This window comes from Bombina bombina, chromosome 3 (genome assembly GCF_027579735.1).
Source record: "Bombina bombina isolate aBomBom1 chromosome 3, aBomBom1.pri, whole genome shotgun sequence".
NCBI lineage: Eukaryota > Metazoa > Chordata > Amphibia > Anura > Bombinatoridae > Bombina > Bombina bombina.
Genome location: NC_069501.1, coordinates 1,085,944,231 through 1,085,965,017, shown reverse-complemented (window position 1 = coordinate 1,085,965,017; position 20,787 = coordinate 1,085,944,231). Strand labels below are relative to the sequence as shown.

Here is a 20,787-nt window from a genome sequence, read left to right as displayed (position 1 = left end):
AAGAACCTTCAAACGGAAGAGCGACAAATTGGTTGCTTGTGTAGAAAAGAGAATCTCAGAAAACGATAGTGGTCTGGATGAATCGGAATGTGAAGATAAGCGTCCTGTAAGTCTATTGTGGACATGAAATGAACTTGCTGAACAAAAGGCAGAATAGTCCTTATAGTCACCATCTTGAAAGTAGGGACTCTTACAAAACGATTTAAAATTGTCAGATCCAGAATTGGTCTGAACAAATCATCTTTCTTTGGGACAATGAACAGATTTGAATAAAAACCCAAACCCTGTTCCTGCTGAGGAACTGGAACAATCACCCCTGAAAGCTCTAGGTTTGAATCACACTTCGAAAAGCCTGAGCCTTCACAGGGTTTGTTGGAACATGAGAAAGAAAGAATCTTCCCATGGGAGGTCTTATTCTGAAACCTAGTCGATACCCTTAAGAAACAATATCCTGAATCCACTGATTTTGAACAGAATCTGTCCAAATGTCTTGAAATAATTTCAATCTGCCCCCCACCAGTTGAACTGGTTTGAGGGCCGCACCTTCATACAGTCTTAGGGGCTGGATTTGGTTTCTTATAAAGGCTTAGATTTATTCCTTTTCAGAGATAGTCTCCAATTAGAGCCAGAGGACTTAGGGGAAGGAGGTTTTTTGTTCTCTATTCTGACAAAAGGAATGAAAACGATTGGGAGCTTTAAACTAAACCTTAGATTTCTTATCTTGGGGCAGAAAAAATCACTTTCCCCCAGTGATAGTAGAGATAATAAACAAATAAATTATTACCCTGAAATGATATAGTAATCTAGATTTAGACACCATGTCAGCATTCCAAGATTTAAGCCATAAAGCTCTTCTAGTAAGAATAGCTAAAGACATAGATTTAATATCAATTTCTCCAACATAGGTGTGTCCGGTCCACGGCGTCATCCTTACTTGTGGGATATTCTCTTCCCCAACAGGAAATGGCAAAGAGCCCAGCAAAGCTGGTCACATGATCCCTCCTAGGCTCCGCCTTCCCCAGTCATTCTCTTTGCCGTTGTACAGGCAACATCTCCACGGAGATGGCTTAGAGTTTTTTAGTGTTTAACTGTAGTTTTTATTATTCAATCAAGAGTTTGTTATTTTAAAATAGTGCTGGTATGTACTATTTACTCTGAAACAGAAAAGAGATGAAGATTTCTGTTTGTAAGAGGAAAATGATTTTAGCAACCGTTACTAAAATCGATGGCTGTTCCACACAGGACTGTTGAGAGGAATTAACTTCAGTTGGGGGAACAGTGAGCAGACTTTTGCTGCTTGAGGTATGACACATTCTAACAAGACGATGTAATGCTGGAAGCTGTCATTTTCCCTATGGGATCCGGTAAGCCATTTTTATTACAGAGTAAATAAGGGCTTCACAAGGGCTTGTTAAGACTGTAGACATTTTCTGGGCTAAATCGATTCATATATAACATATTTAGCCTTGAGGAATCATTTAATATGGGTATTTTTGTAAAATAATATCGGCAGGCACTGTTTTAGACACCTTATTCTCTAGGGGCTTTCGCTAATCATAGGCAGAGCCTCATTTTCGCGCCGGTATTGCGCACTTGTTTTTGAGAAGCATGACATGCAGTCGCATGTGTGAGGAGCTCTGATACATAAAAAAGACTTTCTGAAGGCGTCATTTGGTATCGTATTCCCCTTTGGGCTTGGTTGGGTCTCAGCAAAGCAGATACCAGGGACTGTAAAGGGGTTAAAGATAAAAACGGCTCCGGTTCCGTTATTTTAAGGGTTAAAGCTTCCAAATTTGGTGTGCAATACTTTTAAGGCTTTAAGACACTGTGGTGAAATTTTGGTGAATTTTGAACAATTCCTTCATACTTTTTCGCAATTGCAGTAATAAAGTGTGTTCAGTTTAAAATTTAAAGTGACAGTAACGGTTTTATTTTAAAACGTTTTTTGTACTTTGTTATCAAGTTTATGCCTGTTTAACATGTCTGAACTACCAGATAGACTGTGTTCTGAATGTGGGGAAGCCAAGGTTCCTTCTCATTTAAATAGATGTGATTTATGTGACACTGAAAATGATGCCCAAGATGATTCCTCAAGTGAGGGGAGTAAGCATGGTACTGCATCATTCCCTCCTTCGTCTACACCAGTCTTGCCCACTCAGGAGGCCCCTAGTACATCTAGTGCGCCAATGCTCCTTACTATGCAACAATTAACGGCTGTAATGGATAATTCTATCAAAAACATTTTAGCCAAAATGCCCACTTATCAGCGTAAGCGCGACTGCTCTGTTTTAGATACTGAAGAGCATGAGGACGCTGAGGATAATGGTTCTGATATGCCCCTACACCAGTCTGAGGGAGCCAGGGAGGTTTTGTCTGAGGGAGAAATTTCAGATTCAGGGAAAATTTCTCAACAAGCTGAACCCGATGTGATTACATTTAAATTTAAGTTGGAACATCTCCGCGCTCTGCTTAAGGAGGTGTTATCCACTCTGGATGATTGTGAGAATTTGATCATCCCAGAGAAACTATGTAAAATGGACAAGTTCCTAGAGGTCCCGGGGCCCCCAGAAGCTTTTCCTATACCCAAGCGGGTGGCGGACATTGTAAATAAAGAATGGGAAAGGCCCGGTATACCTTTCGTCCCTCCCCCCATATTTAAAAAATTGTTTCCCATGGTCGACCCCAGAAAGGACTTATGGCAGACAGTCCCCAAGGTCGAGGGGGCGGTTTCTACTTTAAACAAACGCACCACTATACCCATAGAAGATAGTTGTGCTTTCAAAGATCCTATGGATAAAAAATTAGAAGGTTTGCTTAAAAAGATGTTTGTTCAGCAAGGTTACCTTCTACAACCAATTTCATGCATTGTCCCTGTCACTACAGCCGCGTGTTTCTGGTTCGATGAGCTAGAAAAGGCGATCGATAGTGATTCTCCTCCTTATGAGGAGATTATGGACAGAATCCGTGCTCTCAAATTGGCTAATTCTTTCACCCTAGACGCCACTTTGCAATTGGCTAGGTTAGCGGCGAAAAATTCTGGGTTTGCTATTGTGGCGCGCAGAGCGCTTTGGTTGAAATCTTGGTCAGCGGATGCGTCTTCCAAGAACAAATTGCTTAACATTCCTTTCAAGGGGAAAACGCTGTTTGGCCCTGACTTGAAAGAGATTATCTCTGATATCACTGGGGGTAAGGGCCACGCCCTTCCTCAGGATAGGTCTTTCAAGGCCAAAAATAAACCTAATTTTCGTCCCTTTCGTAGAAACGGACCAGCCCCAAGTGCTACGTCCTCTAAGCAAGAGGGTAATTCTTCTCAAGCCAAGCCAGCCTGGAGACCAATGCAAGGCTGGAACAAGGGAAAGCAGGCCAAGAAGCCTGCCACTGCTACCAAGACAGCATGAAATGTTGGCCCCCGATCCGGGACCGGATCTGGTGGGGGGCAGACTTTCTCTCTTCGCTCAGGCTTGGGCAAGAGATGTTCTGGATCCTTGGGCACTAGAAATAGTCTCCCAAGGTTATCTTCTGGAATTCAAGGGGCCTCCCCCAAGGGGGAGGTTCCACAGGTCTCAATTGTCTTCAGACCACATGAAAAGACAGGCATTCTTACATTGTGTAGAAGACCTGTTAAAAATGGGAGTGATTCATCCTGTTCCTTTAGGAGAACAAGGGATGGGGTTCTACTCCAATCTGTTCGTAGTTCCCAAAAAAGAGGGAACATTCAGACCAAGGGGCATTGCAGTAGTACCTTACTTGGACGACATTCTGATTCAAGCGTCGTCCCTTCCTCAAGCAAAGGCTCACACGGACATTGTCCTGGCCTTTCTCAGATCTCACGGGTGGAAAGTGAACGTAGAAAAAAGTTCTCTATCTCCGTCAACAAGGGTTCCCTTCTTGGGAACAATAATAGACTCCTTAGAAATGAGGATTTTTCTGACAGAGGCCAGAAAATCAAAACTTCTAATCTCTTGTCAAATACTTCATTCTGTTCCTCTTCCTTCCATAGCGCAGTGCATGGAAGTAATAGGTTTGATGGTAGCGGCAATGGACATAGTTCCTTTTGCGCGAATTCATCTAAGACCATTACAACTGTGCATGCTCAGTCAGTGGAATGGGGACTATACAGAGACGATACAAGTAGATCAGAGGACCAGAGATTCACTCCGTTGGTGGCTGTCCCTGGACAACCTGTCACAGGGGATGAGCTTCCGCAGACCAGAGTGGGTCATTGTCACGACCGACGCCAGTCTGGTGGGCTGGGGCGCGGTCTGGGGACCCCTGAAAGCTCAGGGTCTTTGGTCTCGGGAAGAATCTCTTCTTCCGATAAATATTCTGGAACTGAGAGCGATATTCAATGCTCTCAAGGCTTGGCCTCAGCTAGCAAAGGCCAAGTTCATACGGTTTCAATCAGACAACATGACGACTGTTGCGTACATCAACCATCAGGGGGGAACAAGGAGTTCCCTGGCGATGGAAGAAGTGACCAAAATCATTCAATGGGCGGAGACTCACTCCTGCCACTTGTCTGCAATCCACATCCCAGGAGTGGAAAATTGGGAAGCGGATTTTCTGAGTCGTCAGACATTTCATCCGGGGGAGTGGGAACTCCATCCGGAAATCTTTGCCCAAATTACTCAATTGTGGGGCATTCCAGACATGGATCTGATGGCCTCTCGTCAGAACTTCAAGGTTCCTTGCTACGGGTCCAGATCCAGGGATCCCAAGGCGACTCTAGTAGATGCACTAGTAGCACCTTGGACCTTCAAACTAGCTTATGTATTCCCGCCGTTTCCTCTCATCCCCAGGCTGGTAGCCAGGATCAATCAGGAGAGGGCATCGGTGATCTTGATAGCTCCTGCGTGGCCACGCAGGACTTGGTATGCAGACCTGGTGAATATGTCATCGGCTCCACCATGGAAGCTACCTTTGAGACGAGACCTTCTTGTTCAAGGTCCGTTCGAACATCCGAATCTGGTCTCACTCCAACTGACTACTTGGAGATTGAACGCTTGATCTTATCAAAGCGAGGGTTCTCAGATTCTGTCATTGATACTCTTGTTCAGGCCAGAAAGCCTGTAACTAGAAAAATTTACCACAAAATATGGAAAAAATATATCTGTTGGTGTGAATCTAAAGGATTCCCTTGGGACAAGGTAAAAATTCCTAAGATTCTATCCTTTCTTCAAGAAGGTTTGGAGAAAGGATTATCTGCAAGTTCCTTGAAGGGACAGATTTCTGCCTTGTCTGTGTTACTTCACAAAAAGCTGGCAGCTGTGCCAGATGTTCAAGCCTTTGTTCAGGCTCTGGTTAGAATCAAGCCTGTTTACAAACCTTTGACTCCTCCCTGGAGTCTCAATTTAGTTCTTTCAGTTCTTCATGGGGTTCCGTTTGAACCCTTACATTCCGTTGATATTAAGTTATTATCTTGGAAAGTTTTGTTTTTGGTTGCAATTTCTTCTGCTAGAAGAGTTTCAGAATTATCTGCTCTGCAGTGTTCTCCTCCTTATCTGGTGTTCCATGCAGATAAGGTGGTTTTACGTACTAAACCTGGTTTTCTTCCGAAAGTTGTTTCTAACAAAAACATTAACCAGGAGATAGTCGTGCCTTCTTTGTGTCCGAATCCAGTTTCAAAGAAGGAACGTTTGTTGCACAATTTGGATGTTGTTCGTGCTCTAAAATTCTATTTAGATGCTACAAAGGATTTTAGACAAACATCTTCCTTGTTTGTTGTTTATTCTGGTAAAAGGAGAGGTCAAAAAGCAACTTCTACCTCTCTCTCTTTTTGGATTAAAAGCATCATCAGATTGGCTTATGAGACTGCCGGACGGCAGCCTCCTGAAAGAATCACAGCTCATTCCACTAGGGCTGTGGCTTCCACATGGGCCTTCAAGAACGAGGCTTCTGTTGATCAGATATGTAAGGCAGCGACTTGGTCTTCACTGCACACTTTTACTAAATTTTACAAGTTTGATACTTTTGCTTCTTCTGAGGCTATTTTTGGGAGAAAGGTTTTGCAAGCCGTGGTGCCTTCCATCTAGGTGACCTGATTTGCTCCCTCCCTTCATCCGTGTCCTAAAGCTTTGGTATTGGTTCCCACAAGTAAGGATGACGCCGTGGACCGGACACACCTATGTTGGAGAAAACAGAATTTATGTTTACCTGATAAATTACTTTCTCCAACGGTGTGTCCGGTCCACGGCCCGCCCTGGTTTTTTAATCAGGTCTGATATTTTATTTTCTTTAACTACAGTCACCACGGTATCATATGGTTTCTCCTATGCAAATATTCCTCCTTTATGTCGGTCGAATGACTGGGGAAGGCGGAGCCTAGGAGGGATCATGTGACCAGCTTTGCTGGGCTCTTTGCCATTTCCTGTTGGGGAAGAGAATATCCCACAAGTAAGGATGACGCCGTGGACCGGACACACCGTTGGAGAAAGTAATTTATCAGGTAAACATAAATTCTGTTTTTAATGACATCAAATATAGCATCACAAAAGAAATGATTAGCATGTTGAAGTAAAAGAACAATGCTAGACAGTTCAGGATCTGATAACTGCTGTGCTAAGCTGTCCAACAAAAAAGTTGAAGCAGCAGCAACATCAGCCATTAAAATAGCAGGTCTAAGAATATATCCGGTATGTAAATATGCTCTTCTAAGATAAGATTCGATCTTCCTATCTAAAGAATCCTTAAAAGAAGAACTATCTTCCATAGGAATAGTAGTATGTTTGGCAAGAGTGGAAATAGCCCCATCAACCTTAGGGACTTTTTCCCAAAACTCTAAATTGGCCACAGGTAAAGGATACAGCTTCTTAAACCTATGTCATGATCCTCCCGTTCATCGCCGTGGCTCCCGGATCTTCTCAGTGTGAATGACATCACGTTGCTTAGCAACGTGACGCGTCCTCTGACACTCCCTCAGATGACGTCGCAGCTCCTGCCTTTAAACCACGGCGGGAGATCTTACTCGGGGCACGTTTGTTTGATTACTCTGGCGTTGTGAGTACTATTTTTGAAACTGTCTGACTTTGCTTCTGATTCTGGATTCCGACTACTGCCTGCCTGACCTAGCTTATGCCTTATCCCTACTACTGATGCCTGGATACCGACTACTGCCTGCCTGACCTAGCTTATGCCTTATCCCTACTACTGATGCCTGGATACTGACTCTTGCCTGCCTGACCTTGCTTTTGCCTAGTCCCTTTATCTATCTCTGGATATATATTGCTTTTGCCTGTCAGCTTCAGTCGTGTCCTGCTACAGCCTTGCCTTAAGTAAGCTTAATCTTTTGTTTGTTGCAAACCTACTTAAAGGGACATTTTTCTTTTACAAACTGCTAAAAAGAACTTTATCTTTGTTTGTTGCAAATCTGCTTAAAAGACATTTACTTTTACAAACTACTATAAAGGATCTTTATCTTTTGTTTGTTGCAAGCCTGCTTAAAGGGACATTTACTTTTACAAGCTGCAAAACAGAACTTTGTCTTTTTGTTTGTTGAAGACCTGTTTAAAGGGACATTTACTTTTACAAGCTACAAAAGAGAACTTTTCCTTTTTGTTTGTTGCAAACCTAATTAAAGGGACATTTACTTTTACAAGCTGCTTAAGAGAACATTATCTTTTATATATTGCAAAACCTGCTTAAAGGGACGTTTACTTCTACAAATTGCTAAGTGAACTTTTATCATTTGTTTGATTCATCTTCTAAAAGGAACGCTAACTCTTTTGTGGCTATTCTGCTTAAAGGAACAATTATTATTTTTTGTACCTATCGTATTTGTTTCCTGAGTGGGTCACGTCCTGGTTATTTCTCAGTGTGCTAGCGTGTGTTTTACTTTCACGCTAGCAGTTGGGTTAAACCCCGGACTGATTCCTAAACGGCTGACATTACAAACGGGCCATAAATGGACCCCACTGAATTATCCATGGCCGTGGCTCACCAGGGACAACTACTGGGATCTCATGCTACCCACTTGCAATCCCTGGATTCTAAGCTGGATCAAATAACTGCTTTATTACAAAGTTTGGTTCCTCCTGCACCACCCAATCCTAATCCTAATGAGGCATTACCTCCTTTGATCCCAAACAACCAGTCTCAAGTACAACTGAGTCCCAGGATACCTCTTCCGGATAAGTATGATGGGAATCCTGAAGACTGTAGGGGTTTTCTGAATCAGTGCCGTCTCCATTTCCGAAATAGCCCTACTCTCTTTGCTACTCCCTCTTCGAGAATTACATTCCTTATTTCCTTAATGAAAAGAAAAGCTTTGGCTTGGGTATCACCTTTGCTAGAAAAGAATGATCCTATACTTTTGGATGTAGATGCATTTCTCTCTGTATTTTCAAATGTATTTGATAAACCTGGAAGATCTTCCGCTGCTGAGGCGACTCTTAGATTTACGACAAGGAAGTCAACCAGTTTCTCAATACGCTATTGAGTTCCTCACACTTGCATCTGAAACTACTTGGAATCAGGGAGCACTTAGAGCCGCTTTTCGTAAAGGACTTTCTGAGCGTCTCAAGGATGAATTGGTGTATCGGGAACTTCCAGAATCCTTGGAAGCCTTAATAAATCTTTGTATCAGTCTCGACGCCAGATTTTGTGAACGCCAACAAGAAAGGGATAGAACACAGAGGTCATCAACTCGAACTCCTTTTCGTTTGGCTCCTCGTTTTTCTAATCCAGTCACTCCTGTCTCTCCTACTCCTGATCAGGCTGAATCTATGGAAGTGGGAAGCATAAAATTAACAGAGACTGAACGCTTGAGAAGACGTTCTCTTGGCCTGTGTTTGTACTGTGGCCGTAAAGGGCATTTATTAAGGGATTGTCCTACCAGGCCAGTAAAAGCCAGGGCTTAACTTTTGTCCAGGGAACTGAGTTAAGCCAAAAAAGTAGTCATTCCCTATACAAGAAACTCTTTGTTCCAGTAACCCTTCAAGTTGGACATAGTAAGATACATATCCAAGCTCTTGTTGACTCTGGTGCAGGAGGTGTGTTCATTGACTCCACATTTGTCTCTACTCACGCTATACCCTTACTAAAGAAAAAGTATTCTATTTCTGTCTCTACGGTTAGTGGAGATCCTTTGGGTTCCGGATTCATTCAGTTTGCTACTAAACCTTTACTTTTTACTGTTGGAATACTTCATTCTGAGACGATTTGTTTTGACGTTATTTCTACTCCTCAATTTCCCATCATTTTGGGACTTCCCTGGCTCCAAGTACATAATCCTACTTTTTCTTGGACTTTTGGCGAACTCACCTCCTGGGGCTCAACATGCCAGACTAAATGTCTTCAAAAGATCACTAAGTTACCACTCACTATCGCTCTCACAATCGAAACTCCGGACTTTTTACCTATGCCTTATCATGATTTTGTGGATGTTTTCTCCAAGAAGGAAGCTGAACGTCTTCCTCCTCACCGTCCTTTTGATTGCCCCATTGATCTTCTTCCTGGGGCTACTTACCCTCGAGGCAAGACATATCCACTTTCTAGACCTGAAAACGTGGCTTTGGAAGAATATATTAAAGACAATCTGGCTAGAGGATTTATTCGACCCTCCTCTTCTCCTGTAGGGGCTGGTTTCTTTTTTGTAGGAAAGAAGGATGGTGGACTACGACCCTGTATTGATTACAGAGGACTAAATCAAATTACCATCAAGAACAGTTATCCTCTACCCCTTATTCCTGAACTGTTTACTTATCTTCAAGGATCCACCATATTTACCAAACTTGATCTACGTGGGGCATACAATCTTATCCGTATACGCAAGGGAGATGAATGGAAGACTGCTTTTAACACTCGATTTGGGCATTACGAGTATCTGGTCATGCCTTTTGGGCTATGTAATGCTCCTGCAGTTTTTCAACATTTTGTGAACGAGATTTTTCGTGATTTTTTTAATATCTTTGTCATCATATACCTTGACGATATCCTGATTTTTTCTCAAAACCACCAAGATCATGTGCACCACGTCAGGAGAGTACTTCAACGTTTAAGAGATTACCATCTGTTTGCTAAGCTGGAGAAATGTTCATTCCATCAAAAATCCATACCCTTTCTGGGTTATGTAATATCTGCATCTGGATTTGAAATGGATCCTACTAAACTTTCTGCCATTTTGGATTGGCCTAGACCTGATTCTCTGAAGGCTCTGCAACATTTTCTGGGCTTCGCCAACTATTACAGGAAGTTCATCAAAGATTTTGCTACTATTACTTCTCCTCTTACTTCTCTCACTAGAAAGGGGCAAAATTGTAAAGAATGGCCTCCTGAGGCTATTGAAGCTTTTGAGTCTCTCAAAGAAGCTTTTTCTTCTGCACCTATTCTCCGTCACCCGAATCCAGATTTTCAGTTCATCCTGGAAGTTGATGCTTCCTCTGTTGCTGCTGGAGCTGTTCTTTCCCAACGAATTCCTGATACTGGAAAAATTCATCCTGTTGGATTCTTCTCTAAAAAGTTCACTCCTTCTGAATTTAACTAAAAAAAACTAAAGAGTTGCTTGCCATTAAAATGGCCCTGGACGAATGGAGGCATTGGCTGGAGGGTACCTCTTTGCCGTTTACCATACTCACAGATCATAAAAACCTTCTTTATCTCCAAACGGCCAAACGATTGAATTCCAGACAAGCACGTTGGTCTTTATTCTTCTCCCGGTTTCACTACAATTTGTCCTATATACCCGTTTCTAAAAACATTAAAGCAGACGCCCTTTCCAGACAATTTCAAGATACCCCAATTCCTGAGTCTGGTACCATTCTCCAACCTCATGAAGTCATAGCCCAGTTATCAACTTCCTGGTTACAAGATTTACAGTCTGCTCAAAAGAATCTTCCTTTGTCCTGTAAACCTCCTGATGGTCTACTCTTTGTTCCTGAACGCCTTCGTTCCAAGATCCTATTTTGGGCTCATGATAGTCCCCTCTCTGGACATCCTGGCATTAGTAACACCGCTCGAAATCTCAAACAACATGTCTGGTGGCCCACTCTCTCTCAAGATGTTAAAGATTATGTCTCAGTATGCACACAATGTGCCACTAACAAGTCTCCTCGTCAACTTCCTTCTGGTTTGCTCCAACCGTTGCCCATACCTCATCAGCCTTGGACTCATGTATCCATGGACTTTATCACCGACCTTCCTTTTTCAGCTGGAAACAACACTATTTGGGTGGTGGTCGACAGGTTCACTAAGACTGCTCATTTTGTTCCCTTACCCGGCTTACCGTCTGCCAAAAGACTTTCTGAACTTTTTATTTTGCATATTGTGAGAATACATGGATTTCCTCTGGATATCGTTTCAGATAGAGGGGTACAGTTTGTTTCCCGATTCTGGAGATCACTTTGTAAACACTTTGGAACAACAATTTCTCTGTCTACTTCACATCATCCACAGTCTTACGGCCAGACTGAAAGGGTAAACCAGTGTCTTGAAACATATCTTAGACATTATGTGGATCATTTTCACTCTAACTGGACCTCTTATCTCCCATTAGCTGAATTGGCTCATAACGCTCAGTATAATTCCTCCCTTCAGACCTCTCCTTTTCATGCGGCCTACGGATACCAACCCAGAACATTTCCTTTGCATACTTCTTCCACAGAAAATCCTGCTTCTGATCTTTCTGCCCGAAGATTAACTCGTCATTGGCGGAGAATACATCATATTCTTTCTGTGGCTTCCAAACGTTACAAGTTCTATTCAGATCTTCGACGGAAGAAGGCTCCCAAGTACCGTCCTGGTGACAAAGTTTGGATTTCTTCCCGTTATCTTCGCCTAAAACAACCTTCTACCAAACTGGGACCACGATATGTGGGTCCTTTCCGAATACTGGGTCAAGTGTGTTCCACTGCTTACCGGGTGGCTTTACCCAAGACTCTCAAAGTCCATCCTGTATTCCACATGTCTCTTCTGAAACCTATGTTGTCTAACAGATATTCTAAACCTATTTCCAAGCCTCCACCTCTTTTTGTTCATGGACACCCTGAGTTTGAGGTCAGCCACATTCTAGATTCCAAACTCTGTGGCAAGATATTGTATTATCTCATTCATTGGAAGGGTTATCCAGTCACGGAACGATCCTGGGAGCCGGCTCATCAAGTGAATGCTCCTACCTTGATAAAGGCCTTCCACAAGTCTCACCCTGCTAGGCCTGGTCCTGTCCCCCGGAGGGGTCCTTGAGGAGGGGGGTGCTGTCATGATCCTCCCGTTCATCGCCGTGTCGCCCGGATCTTCTCAGTGTGAATGACGTCACGTTGCTGACACTCCCTCAGATGACGTCGCAGCTCCTGCCTTTAAACCACGGCAGGAGATCTTACTCGGGGCCCGTTTGTTTGATTACTCTGGCGTTGTGAGTACTATTTTTGAAACTGTCTGACTTTGCTTCTGATTCTGGATTCCGACTACTGCCTGCCTGACCTAGCTTATGCCTTATCCCTACTACTGATGCCTGGATACCGACTACTGCCTGCCTGACCTAGCTTATGCCTTATCCCTACTACTGATGCCTGGATACTGACTCTTGCCTGCCTGACCTTGCTTTTGCCTAGTCCCTTTATCTATCTCTGGATATATATTGCTTTTGCCTGTCAGCTTCAGTCTTGTCCTGCTACAGCCTTGCCTTAAGTAAGCTTAATCTTTTGTTTGTTGCAAACCTACTTAAAGGGACATTTTTCTTTTACAAACTGCTAAAAAGAACTTTATCTTTGTTTGTTGCAAATCTGCTTAAAAGACATTTACTTTTACAAACTACTATAAAGGATCTTTATCTTTTGTTTGTTGCAAGCCTGCTTAAAGGGACATTTACTTTTACAAGCTGCAAAACAGAACTTTGTCTTTTTGTTTGTTGAAGACCTGTTTAAAGGGACATTTACTTTTACAAGCTACAAAAGAGAACTTTTCCTTTTTGTTTGTTGCAAACCTAATTAAAGGGACATTTACTTTTACAAGCTGCTTAAGAGAACATTATCTTTTATATATTGCAAAACCTGCTTAAAGGGACGTTTACTTCTACAAATTGCTAAGTGAACTTTTATCATTTGTTTGATTCATCTTCTAAAAGGAACGCTAACTCTTTTGTGGCTATTCTGCTTAAAGGAACAATTATTATTTTTTGTACCTATCGTATTTGTTTCCTGAGTGGGTCACGTCCTGGTTATTTCTCAGTGTGCTAGTGTGTGTTTTACTTTCACGCTAGCAGTTGGGTTAAACCCCGGACTGATTCCTAAACGGCTGACAACCTATAAGAAGGGTTAAAAGAAGTACCAGGCTCAGACCATTTTTTAGTAAACATATTAGAGATAGCATCTGGAAAAGGACAAACTTCAGGAGTAACCTCAAAAGTTTTAAAAACAGAATTCAAACGATTACTAGTTTTGTTATCAAGAGGACTAGACTCCTCAATACTCAAAGTAAACAATACTTCCTTTAATAAAGAACGAATATATTCAATCTTAAAAAGAAAATAGGATTTGTCAATTTCAGTCTCTGATGCAGGATCCTCTGAGCCAGAGAGATCCTCATCAGCAGAGGATACTTCAGTATGCTGTCGGTCAATGCAAATTTAATCAGATTTATGAGAAGTTTTGAAAGACCTTTTACATTTATTTGAAGGCAGAATAGCAGTCATAGCCTTCTCTATGGCTGCAGCAATATAATTTTTCATATTTGCAGGAATATCATGTACATTAGACTGTGAAGGAATAACAGTAGATGTATTTGTACTTATAGAAACATTACCAGCATGTAAAAATTTGGCATAACAAGTGCCACATATTTGAGCTGAAGAAATAAAATCAGCTAATTTACAACAAACACACTTAGCTTCGGTAGAATTGTGTTCATGCAGCTTAGTTCCTACAGTAACATGTCAGGGTACAGGTAAATGACATATATATATATATATATATATATATATATATATATATGTAAATAGGACAAGGGAATGTGTTTATGTATGAAACCATCTTTTTGTCCGATATTACTAAAGTAAGGGCTGCAATTCTGATGTCAGGATTAATTCAGGGCCCCATGAGTTGAATACACATTTCAGGACTCAATTGCAGACAGGATGTCTCCAGAGACTTTGACACTAAAGCATTTGCTCTTTAGTTGGAAGTGCAAAAATTCAGAGCACTCTTTGCCCCATGCTGTGGTGAGAGAGACGCTGAGTCTGTAATCAGCAGTGGAAATGCTGGTCAAAATCAGAGGGAAATGGTAATTAGCACAGGCTTGTTAATTGCCCCTAAACATCAAATACACGTCTGTATTGCTAGCTAAACAGAAAATATGTTGTATTGTGACTTTTACAACTACTCGTAAAATGATCTATGCTGTTTATGAAGTCTCCATGTACAAGAAACAGACAAATTGGCATTTGCAATTCCCTATGTGATCTGCTGGATTTTGTATGGTTTTGAACACTGCATAGAAATGAATATATATGTGGGAGATGGATTAAAATTTCGTAATAGATTAAATGGCAATTGAAATAAACCCATTGTTAAAAGTAGTGATGCACCGAAATGGAAATTCTGGACCGAAACCGAATCCGAAAATCCGGGGTGCACTTGACCGAAAACCGAAACGGATACCGAAAATGTATTTTTTCAAATGATTTTTTTTTAGGTTTTTTTTGCATAATTAGAGCCAATATAAAAATCCCACACTATTATTGAAAGTAACACACTAAAATTGGACAAAAATATCTTAAAACAATAATATGCTACACAATAATTTTACCAAGAAAAAAAAAAACAGGCAAACAATAATGCCATTTTCGGCCAAAATGTTTCTGCCACCAAAATTTTAGTGCATCCTTACTTAAAACAATTATAAATATCAATATACTGTATTATTCTTTATTTAGTTCTATGTAACAGAATCATATTTAACAGGTTTTTTTTTTACTAATTATCCAAACAAAGTATAGTCCTAGAAAACTCATTATATGCAGAACAGTAAGTCAAGTAATAAACTTAAACAGCAGCTCTAGGCTAGCATCAAATTTGAAACATGCTACACAATAATTTTACCGAAAATAACAGGCTAAAAAAACGAAAACCGAAATAGCCAAAATGCCATTTTCGGCCGAAACTTTCTGCGGCCGAAATTTCGGTGCATCCCTAGTTAAAAGACAGCATAGAAATTAATACATGTGTGTGTGTATATATATATATATATATATATATATATACATATATTCAGGGACATCTTATATTAAAGGGGTAATTGCTGTGTTGGATATATATATGAAAAATAGATTCAAACCTGTAATAAATTGATTGGAAATTTTGATAATCCCATTGTTTTATTACATATAACATAATTTTTCTATTTTTCAGATGGGGCTAGAGGATACAATGCAGGATTGCCTGCATGGGATATCTGAATCATGTGATATGATTATATACTAGATGTTTGTGAAAGTTTAAACACAGCTCTGAAAATATAACAGATGTATAAATGCTATTAATTTTGGAATAATTAGCAGTATAGTTGTTTTGATATGGTATGGTGTTGAGGGCATACTGTGTTTCATGTCAAATTGATCAGAATAGATAATGTGATATAATACAGTACATATAAACATATAACTTATTAATGTAAGGAAATTATGGCATTTATTACACATTTTAAAGAAATATTTTCTTTTAATGTTGGATAGTAAATGTATTGCTGCGTTTGTTTGTCATGCTGCCCCCCGGTGTTATGATGCGAGAACTACAGCCAGAAGGCTTTTTAGGCTGTTAAAAATAAGATATTCTAGATATCCAATCAGAAGGGACAAGGCTTCCGTTTGGGCGTTTCCAATCCTCACCAATGATTGAAACATATATAAAGTAAGGCAAGAGAGAGGAAAAAGACAGACAGATTCTGCTGAGCTGATTTGTAACTGGGTGCTGGGCGTGAGATACCATTTTACTTTGGCAAAGCTGATCTACCCTTTTCTCATTGATTGCAAAATATACTTATTGGTATTTCTGAGGTGAGATTAAAACCTGCTGAGAGATATTGGATATCGATTGGTGTTCATCCTTGTGAGTATTAAAAGACTGTGGTAGATTGAAGAGAGCAAATTGTGTTTTTAAACTGTATTTCATAGCCTTAAATAGCTCTTAGCTTGTCTGTTGTATGCAAACATTTAAAGTAAGCATTCATTATTGCTGTATGTAAACAGACTTAAAGGAAATAAATTGTATTTTAAAGCTAATATTTCATAGCCTGTATATTGTTAAACATATATCATTGATGCTAAGTAAATTATCTGTGAAAATTTTGATATTTTAAAGTAGAATTGTGTTAGAGTAAAGAGTGGGTAAATAGCTGAGTATTTTACTTAGAATCCCATTGTGTTAATTGAATGAAAGGCTATTTGTAAATAAGGCTGGTTTTAAAGGTAAACTTTTTATGAGCTTTGTAAGAAGTATAGCATATCTTAATAGCTTTGAAAACGTGTATAATATTGTTTCATGTCCTGGTATTACAAATATATTCCAATATGTTCATAGATATTAACTAATAAAAAGAATTCAGATATTTATATTAATTTAATGGTTTCTAGTAGATGCATATTGATTAAGGGTTTATATTTTAAAGGATAATTATTTAAATATATTGTGTTATAACCCTGCCATAGACTGATATATTATTTGGAGAGCACTACTGCTAAGATTCTTATAAATATACTGACAAACATCAGAGGCAGGATCAGTTTGAGACATCTTGAAAAATGTAACAAAAAAGAAAAAATAACATTTAAACAAAATATCCAATTTCCTCAAAATAGTTTCAGGAATGGAAAAAATGCTTATAATAAAATTCTTATACAAAAGTAAAATCAAAAGCAAACATCATAGCCCTCTATAAACAAATGAGAGCAGCCAAACCAGTACTGAAACATATCAGTAGAGGTAATGGTAAAGGAGGATAATGTCGATCTGTAAAGGGAGGCAGCAGATTAATCCCTGCAACTGATTTACAGAGAGCACTAGAATAGATTTCCCATAGGTGAAAACATGGCATCATCAGGCAATACTCCCTTCACATCCCTCAGACCAACACTGTACTTTGAGAGGAATTGGGCTTCAAAATGCCTTTCACATAAGAAATCAAGTACATCTTGCTTCACCACCTCCAAAGGAGGCAACGTTTGTAAAACGGAGGTATGAGTGAGGTGGGAGGTGTATTTATAGTCATTTTGAGGTTTGGGAAACTTGACCCTCCCCCCTAGTAGGAATGTATATCCCATACGTCACTAGCTCATGGATTCTTGCCACTTACATGAAAGAAAGGAGTATTTTTTTCTTTTGGACTATAGAAAGGTAGAGAATGAAACCTAAATGTTTGCAATAAAATCCAGCATGCCTAGCTCTATATTTTGATCATAAACAAGCAGTTATTACATTATATACAACCCTGATGTGAATATCATTCTTTGTAAAGTTTCATCAAACTCTGTAGTGCTGACTACATGAGTAAGGTAGACAATAACACAGATTCATGGTAAGAAGAAATACGTTTAAAACTAAAGAAAGGATCAACAAGCGCCAACGAGGTTACACTCTACATCAAGAAATGTGACATACAACAGACGTGTGTCAGTACGCTGCTGATACAATTTAATGAAAGCATCACTGCTAAAGGGAACAGCATGGTGTTTCCATAAATATGTGATGACAGGGACACAGATAATTTAAACTCTACCAGTTTCACAGAGTGTTTAAAAAACAGATTTCCATTATAAAAATACTGTGCTGTATAAATGTTATTTCTGGATTTAGTCTGCACACAAATGTATTGTGATGATATTCTGGCGACCCCTGTGTTTAGTTTTCCGATACTCTGTCATATTTACCTCATCCTCTGTTATATCCCCTTGTTTATCTTTGATCTTGTTGGCTATAGATTTAGACAACTCCACCATTTCCTTGGCCTACAAAAATAATGAAGACAGTTATGTGTCATCACCACATTGATTCAAATGGCTACAGTAGGTTGTACTTCAGTATGAATAGTATTTTACAATACCTTTTCCATTAACTTGCTCAGATCTTCAAAAGCCTGAAAAATAAAACAAACATTTTCAAATGTGTTTAGTGCAGTTGTGTATTAAGGATACATCTCTTAAACAACTGTTCTTAGAAACAGATTTAAAAAAAATGGAAATAATATTTACTATATTACTGCAGACAAAAATATGACAAAAACAAAAGTATGGGCTGCAATGGGTATAAAGTTTGCATCTATGGCCTGGTGAGAGTATATTTTTCACACAGCACAATAAACCCTATAACAAGTATATTATCAGTTGATTTTGGCGCACAGACGACAATATTTGGAATTGGGGAGAAAACCTAATCCTAGAGCTCATTAGTTACCTGAGCAGTAACAAACTAACTTTAGGGTTTAGAGAAACTAATAATAAGGACAACATTCTGTTCTTGGATCTCAAATTAGGCCATGAGGGAAACAAGATATTAAAGGGACATTAAAAACTAAATAAATGCTAGATAAAATGGTACCTTTAAAACAAAGATTAGCCTTTGAATAATATACAAAATTGTATTATTTGTTTGAATACTGAAAAAAAAATGAATGTAAAGTTTTAGTGTCCATAAAATAATGGACATCGCTATATTGTAATCTACTTTTCCTTTATATAAAAATCTCTGAGACCAATTAGGGACAGCTTTAAATGAGTCAGAATTAAATTACAGGAAAAAGGGACAAAATAAACCATGAAAGTATATTTCAAATGTTTTAACTACACGTAATTAAACAGTTTGTTTCACAATCTCAAAATGTTTAAAGTACCTTTAACAGCCATTTTTTTACATTTTAAAGTGATGCTAACAATTACCTACATACAGGGTTGACTTAAGTCACATGACTTAAGGCTCCATTTAAGAAGCTGCAAATGCAGCTTTGGAGTCCCTAGTTAAGAAGCATCAGTCATCATCAGACGGCTGCTTCCTAACCAACTAGGCCAACGCTTAAGTAGTGTTACTCAATCCACCCAGACGTCTATGAAATGGGGAGCTTGACAGCCCCTACTTGCAAGCGATTGGCCGCATGTGAGCAGGGAGCAGCGTATATAGCCGTGATGCTGGGCAGACAGGGGCATAGATGTCCGCCCGTGTGTCTGGGGGTTATTAAATCTAGCCCTTAGATGTGACTTGGACTCAAGTCCCAATTTAATGACTAGTTACTCAACATAATCAAAGACAACTTGCGACTTGACTTAGACTCGAGCACTCTGACATTATACAGTCTAAAACCAAAGATCAGAGTTGGGACCAATTTACTACCTCAATGGAAACTAGGCCTAAATTGGGCAAAGAGCACTAAAGACTTAAAGGGACACTAAACCCAATTTTTTTCTTTTGTGATTCCGATAGAGCATGCAATTTTAAACAACTTTCTAATTTACTCCTATTATTAAATTTTCTTCATTCACTTGGTATCTTTATTTGAAATGCAAAAATGTAAGTTTAGATGCCGGACCATTTTTGGTGAACAACCTGGGTTGTTCTTGCTGATTGGTGGATAAATTCATCCACCAATGAACAAGTGCTTTCCAAGGTTCTGAACCAAACAAATAGCTTAGATGCCTTCTTTTTCAAATAAAGATTGCAAGAGAACGAAGAAAAATTTATAATAAGAGAAAATTTGAAAGTTGCTTAAAATTGCACGCTCTATCTGAATCGCTAAAGAAAAAAATTTGGGTTCAGTGTCCCTTTAAATCTTGAAGCTTAAAGTTGAGGACTTGCAACTTTACTTGGACTTGCCTGTGTTGACTCAGGACTTGACTTGAGACTTGCAAAACAATGACTTGGTTTCACCTCTGCCTACATATGGGGAGTTGCCATCATTGTAAGGCCAGTTTTAAAGACCAAGATGGAATTGTGCTTAAATGTAACACTGACTAATACATTACAAAAATATATATAAAGATAGCACAGACAGCATTTTATAAACTTCATCAGCAGTCTATAACATGTTGTTAGTTATCAAATTACAGATTGTGATTGAAGGGACAGTTAAGTAAAAAAAAAATAAAAAAAATCATGATCTAAATAGGGGATGTGATTTTAAACAACTTTCCAATTTACTTTTATTACCAATTTTGCTTTGTTATCTAGGTATTCTTAGTTGAAATCTAAACCTAGGAGGTTCATATGCTAATTTCTTAGACCTTGAAGGCAGCCTCTAATCTGAAAGCATTTTGACAGTTTTTCAACACTAAACGGCATTAGTTCATGTGTTTCATATAGATAAAATTGAGCTCAGGCACGTGAAGCTCCTAGGAGTCAGCAATGATTGGCTAAAAATGCAAGTCTGTGAAAAGAACTGAAATAAGGGGGCAGTTTGCAGAGGCATAGATACAAGGTAATCACAGAGGTAAAAAGTATATTATTATAACTGTGTTGGTTATGCAAAACTGGGGAATGGGTAATAAAGGGATTATCTATCTTTTTAAACAATAATTCTGGCGTTTACAGTCCCTTTAACTGCAAAGTTCCTGAATACAGTTGTAATACACTTTATACAAGTTACAGTGACATTCATTTTTAGAGCTATACATGGCACATGGCAGTTAAAAATGTAATTTTGTTAGCAAAATTTGTATTGTTTTGTTGTTTAGGGACATATTCCTAAAATTACAATTTTCAGAGGAAAAAGCGGCCAAAATAAATTGTGAAATATATTAGTAAATTCAACGGCATTTACTAAGTAGTGCTAGACTGTAGCTTACTTCACATCCAATTGCTTCATATATCTTAGCCTTTGAAT

At 39.3% G+C, this 20,787-nt stretch overlaps 1 protein-coding gene across 1 annotated transcript in view; it reads right to left on the bottom strand.

The window, feature by feature from the left end:
- The window catches only part of VPS36 (vacuolar protein sorting 36 homolog), a 143,046-nt gene that overhangs the window by 84,774 nt on the left and 37,485 nt on the right, over positions 1–20,787 (bottom strand). Inside the window, exons 7-8 of the mRNA XM_053708389.1 lie at positions 18,022–18,054; positions 17,849–17,926 (exon numbers count right to left, since the gene is read on the bottom strand). Of these exons, the coding sequence (XP_053564364.1) occupies positions 17,849–17,926; positions 18,022–18,054 (111 nt within the window). The remainder of the gene's footprint in view (positions 1–17,848; positions 17,927–18,021; positions 18,055–20,787) is intronic.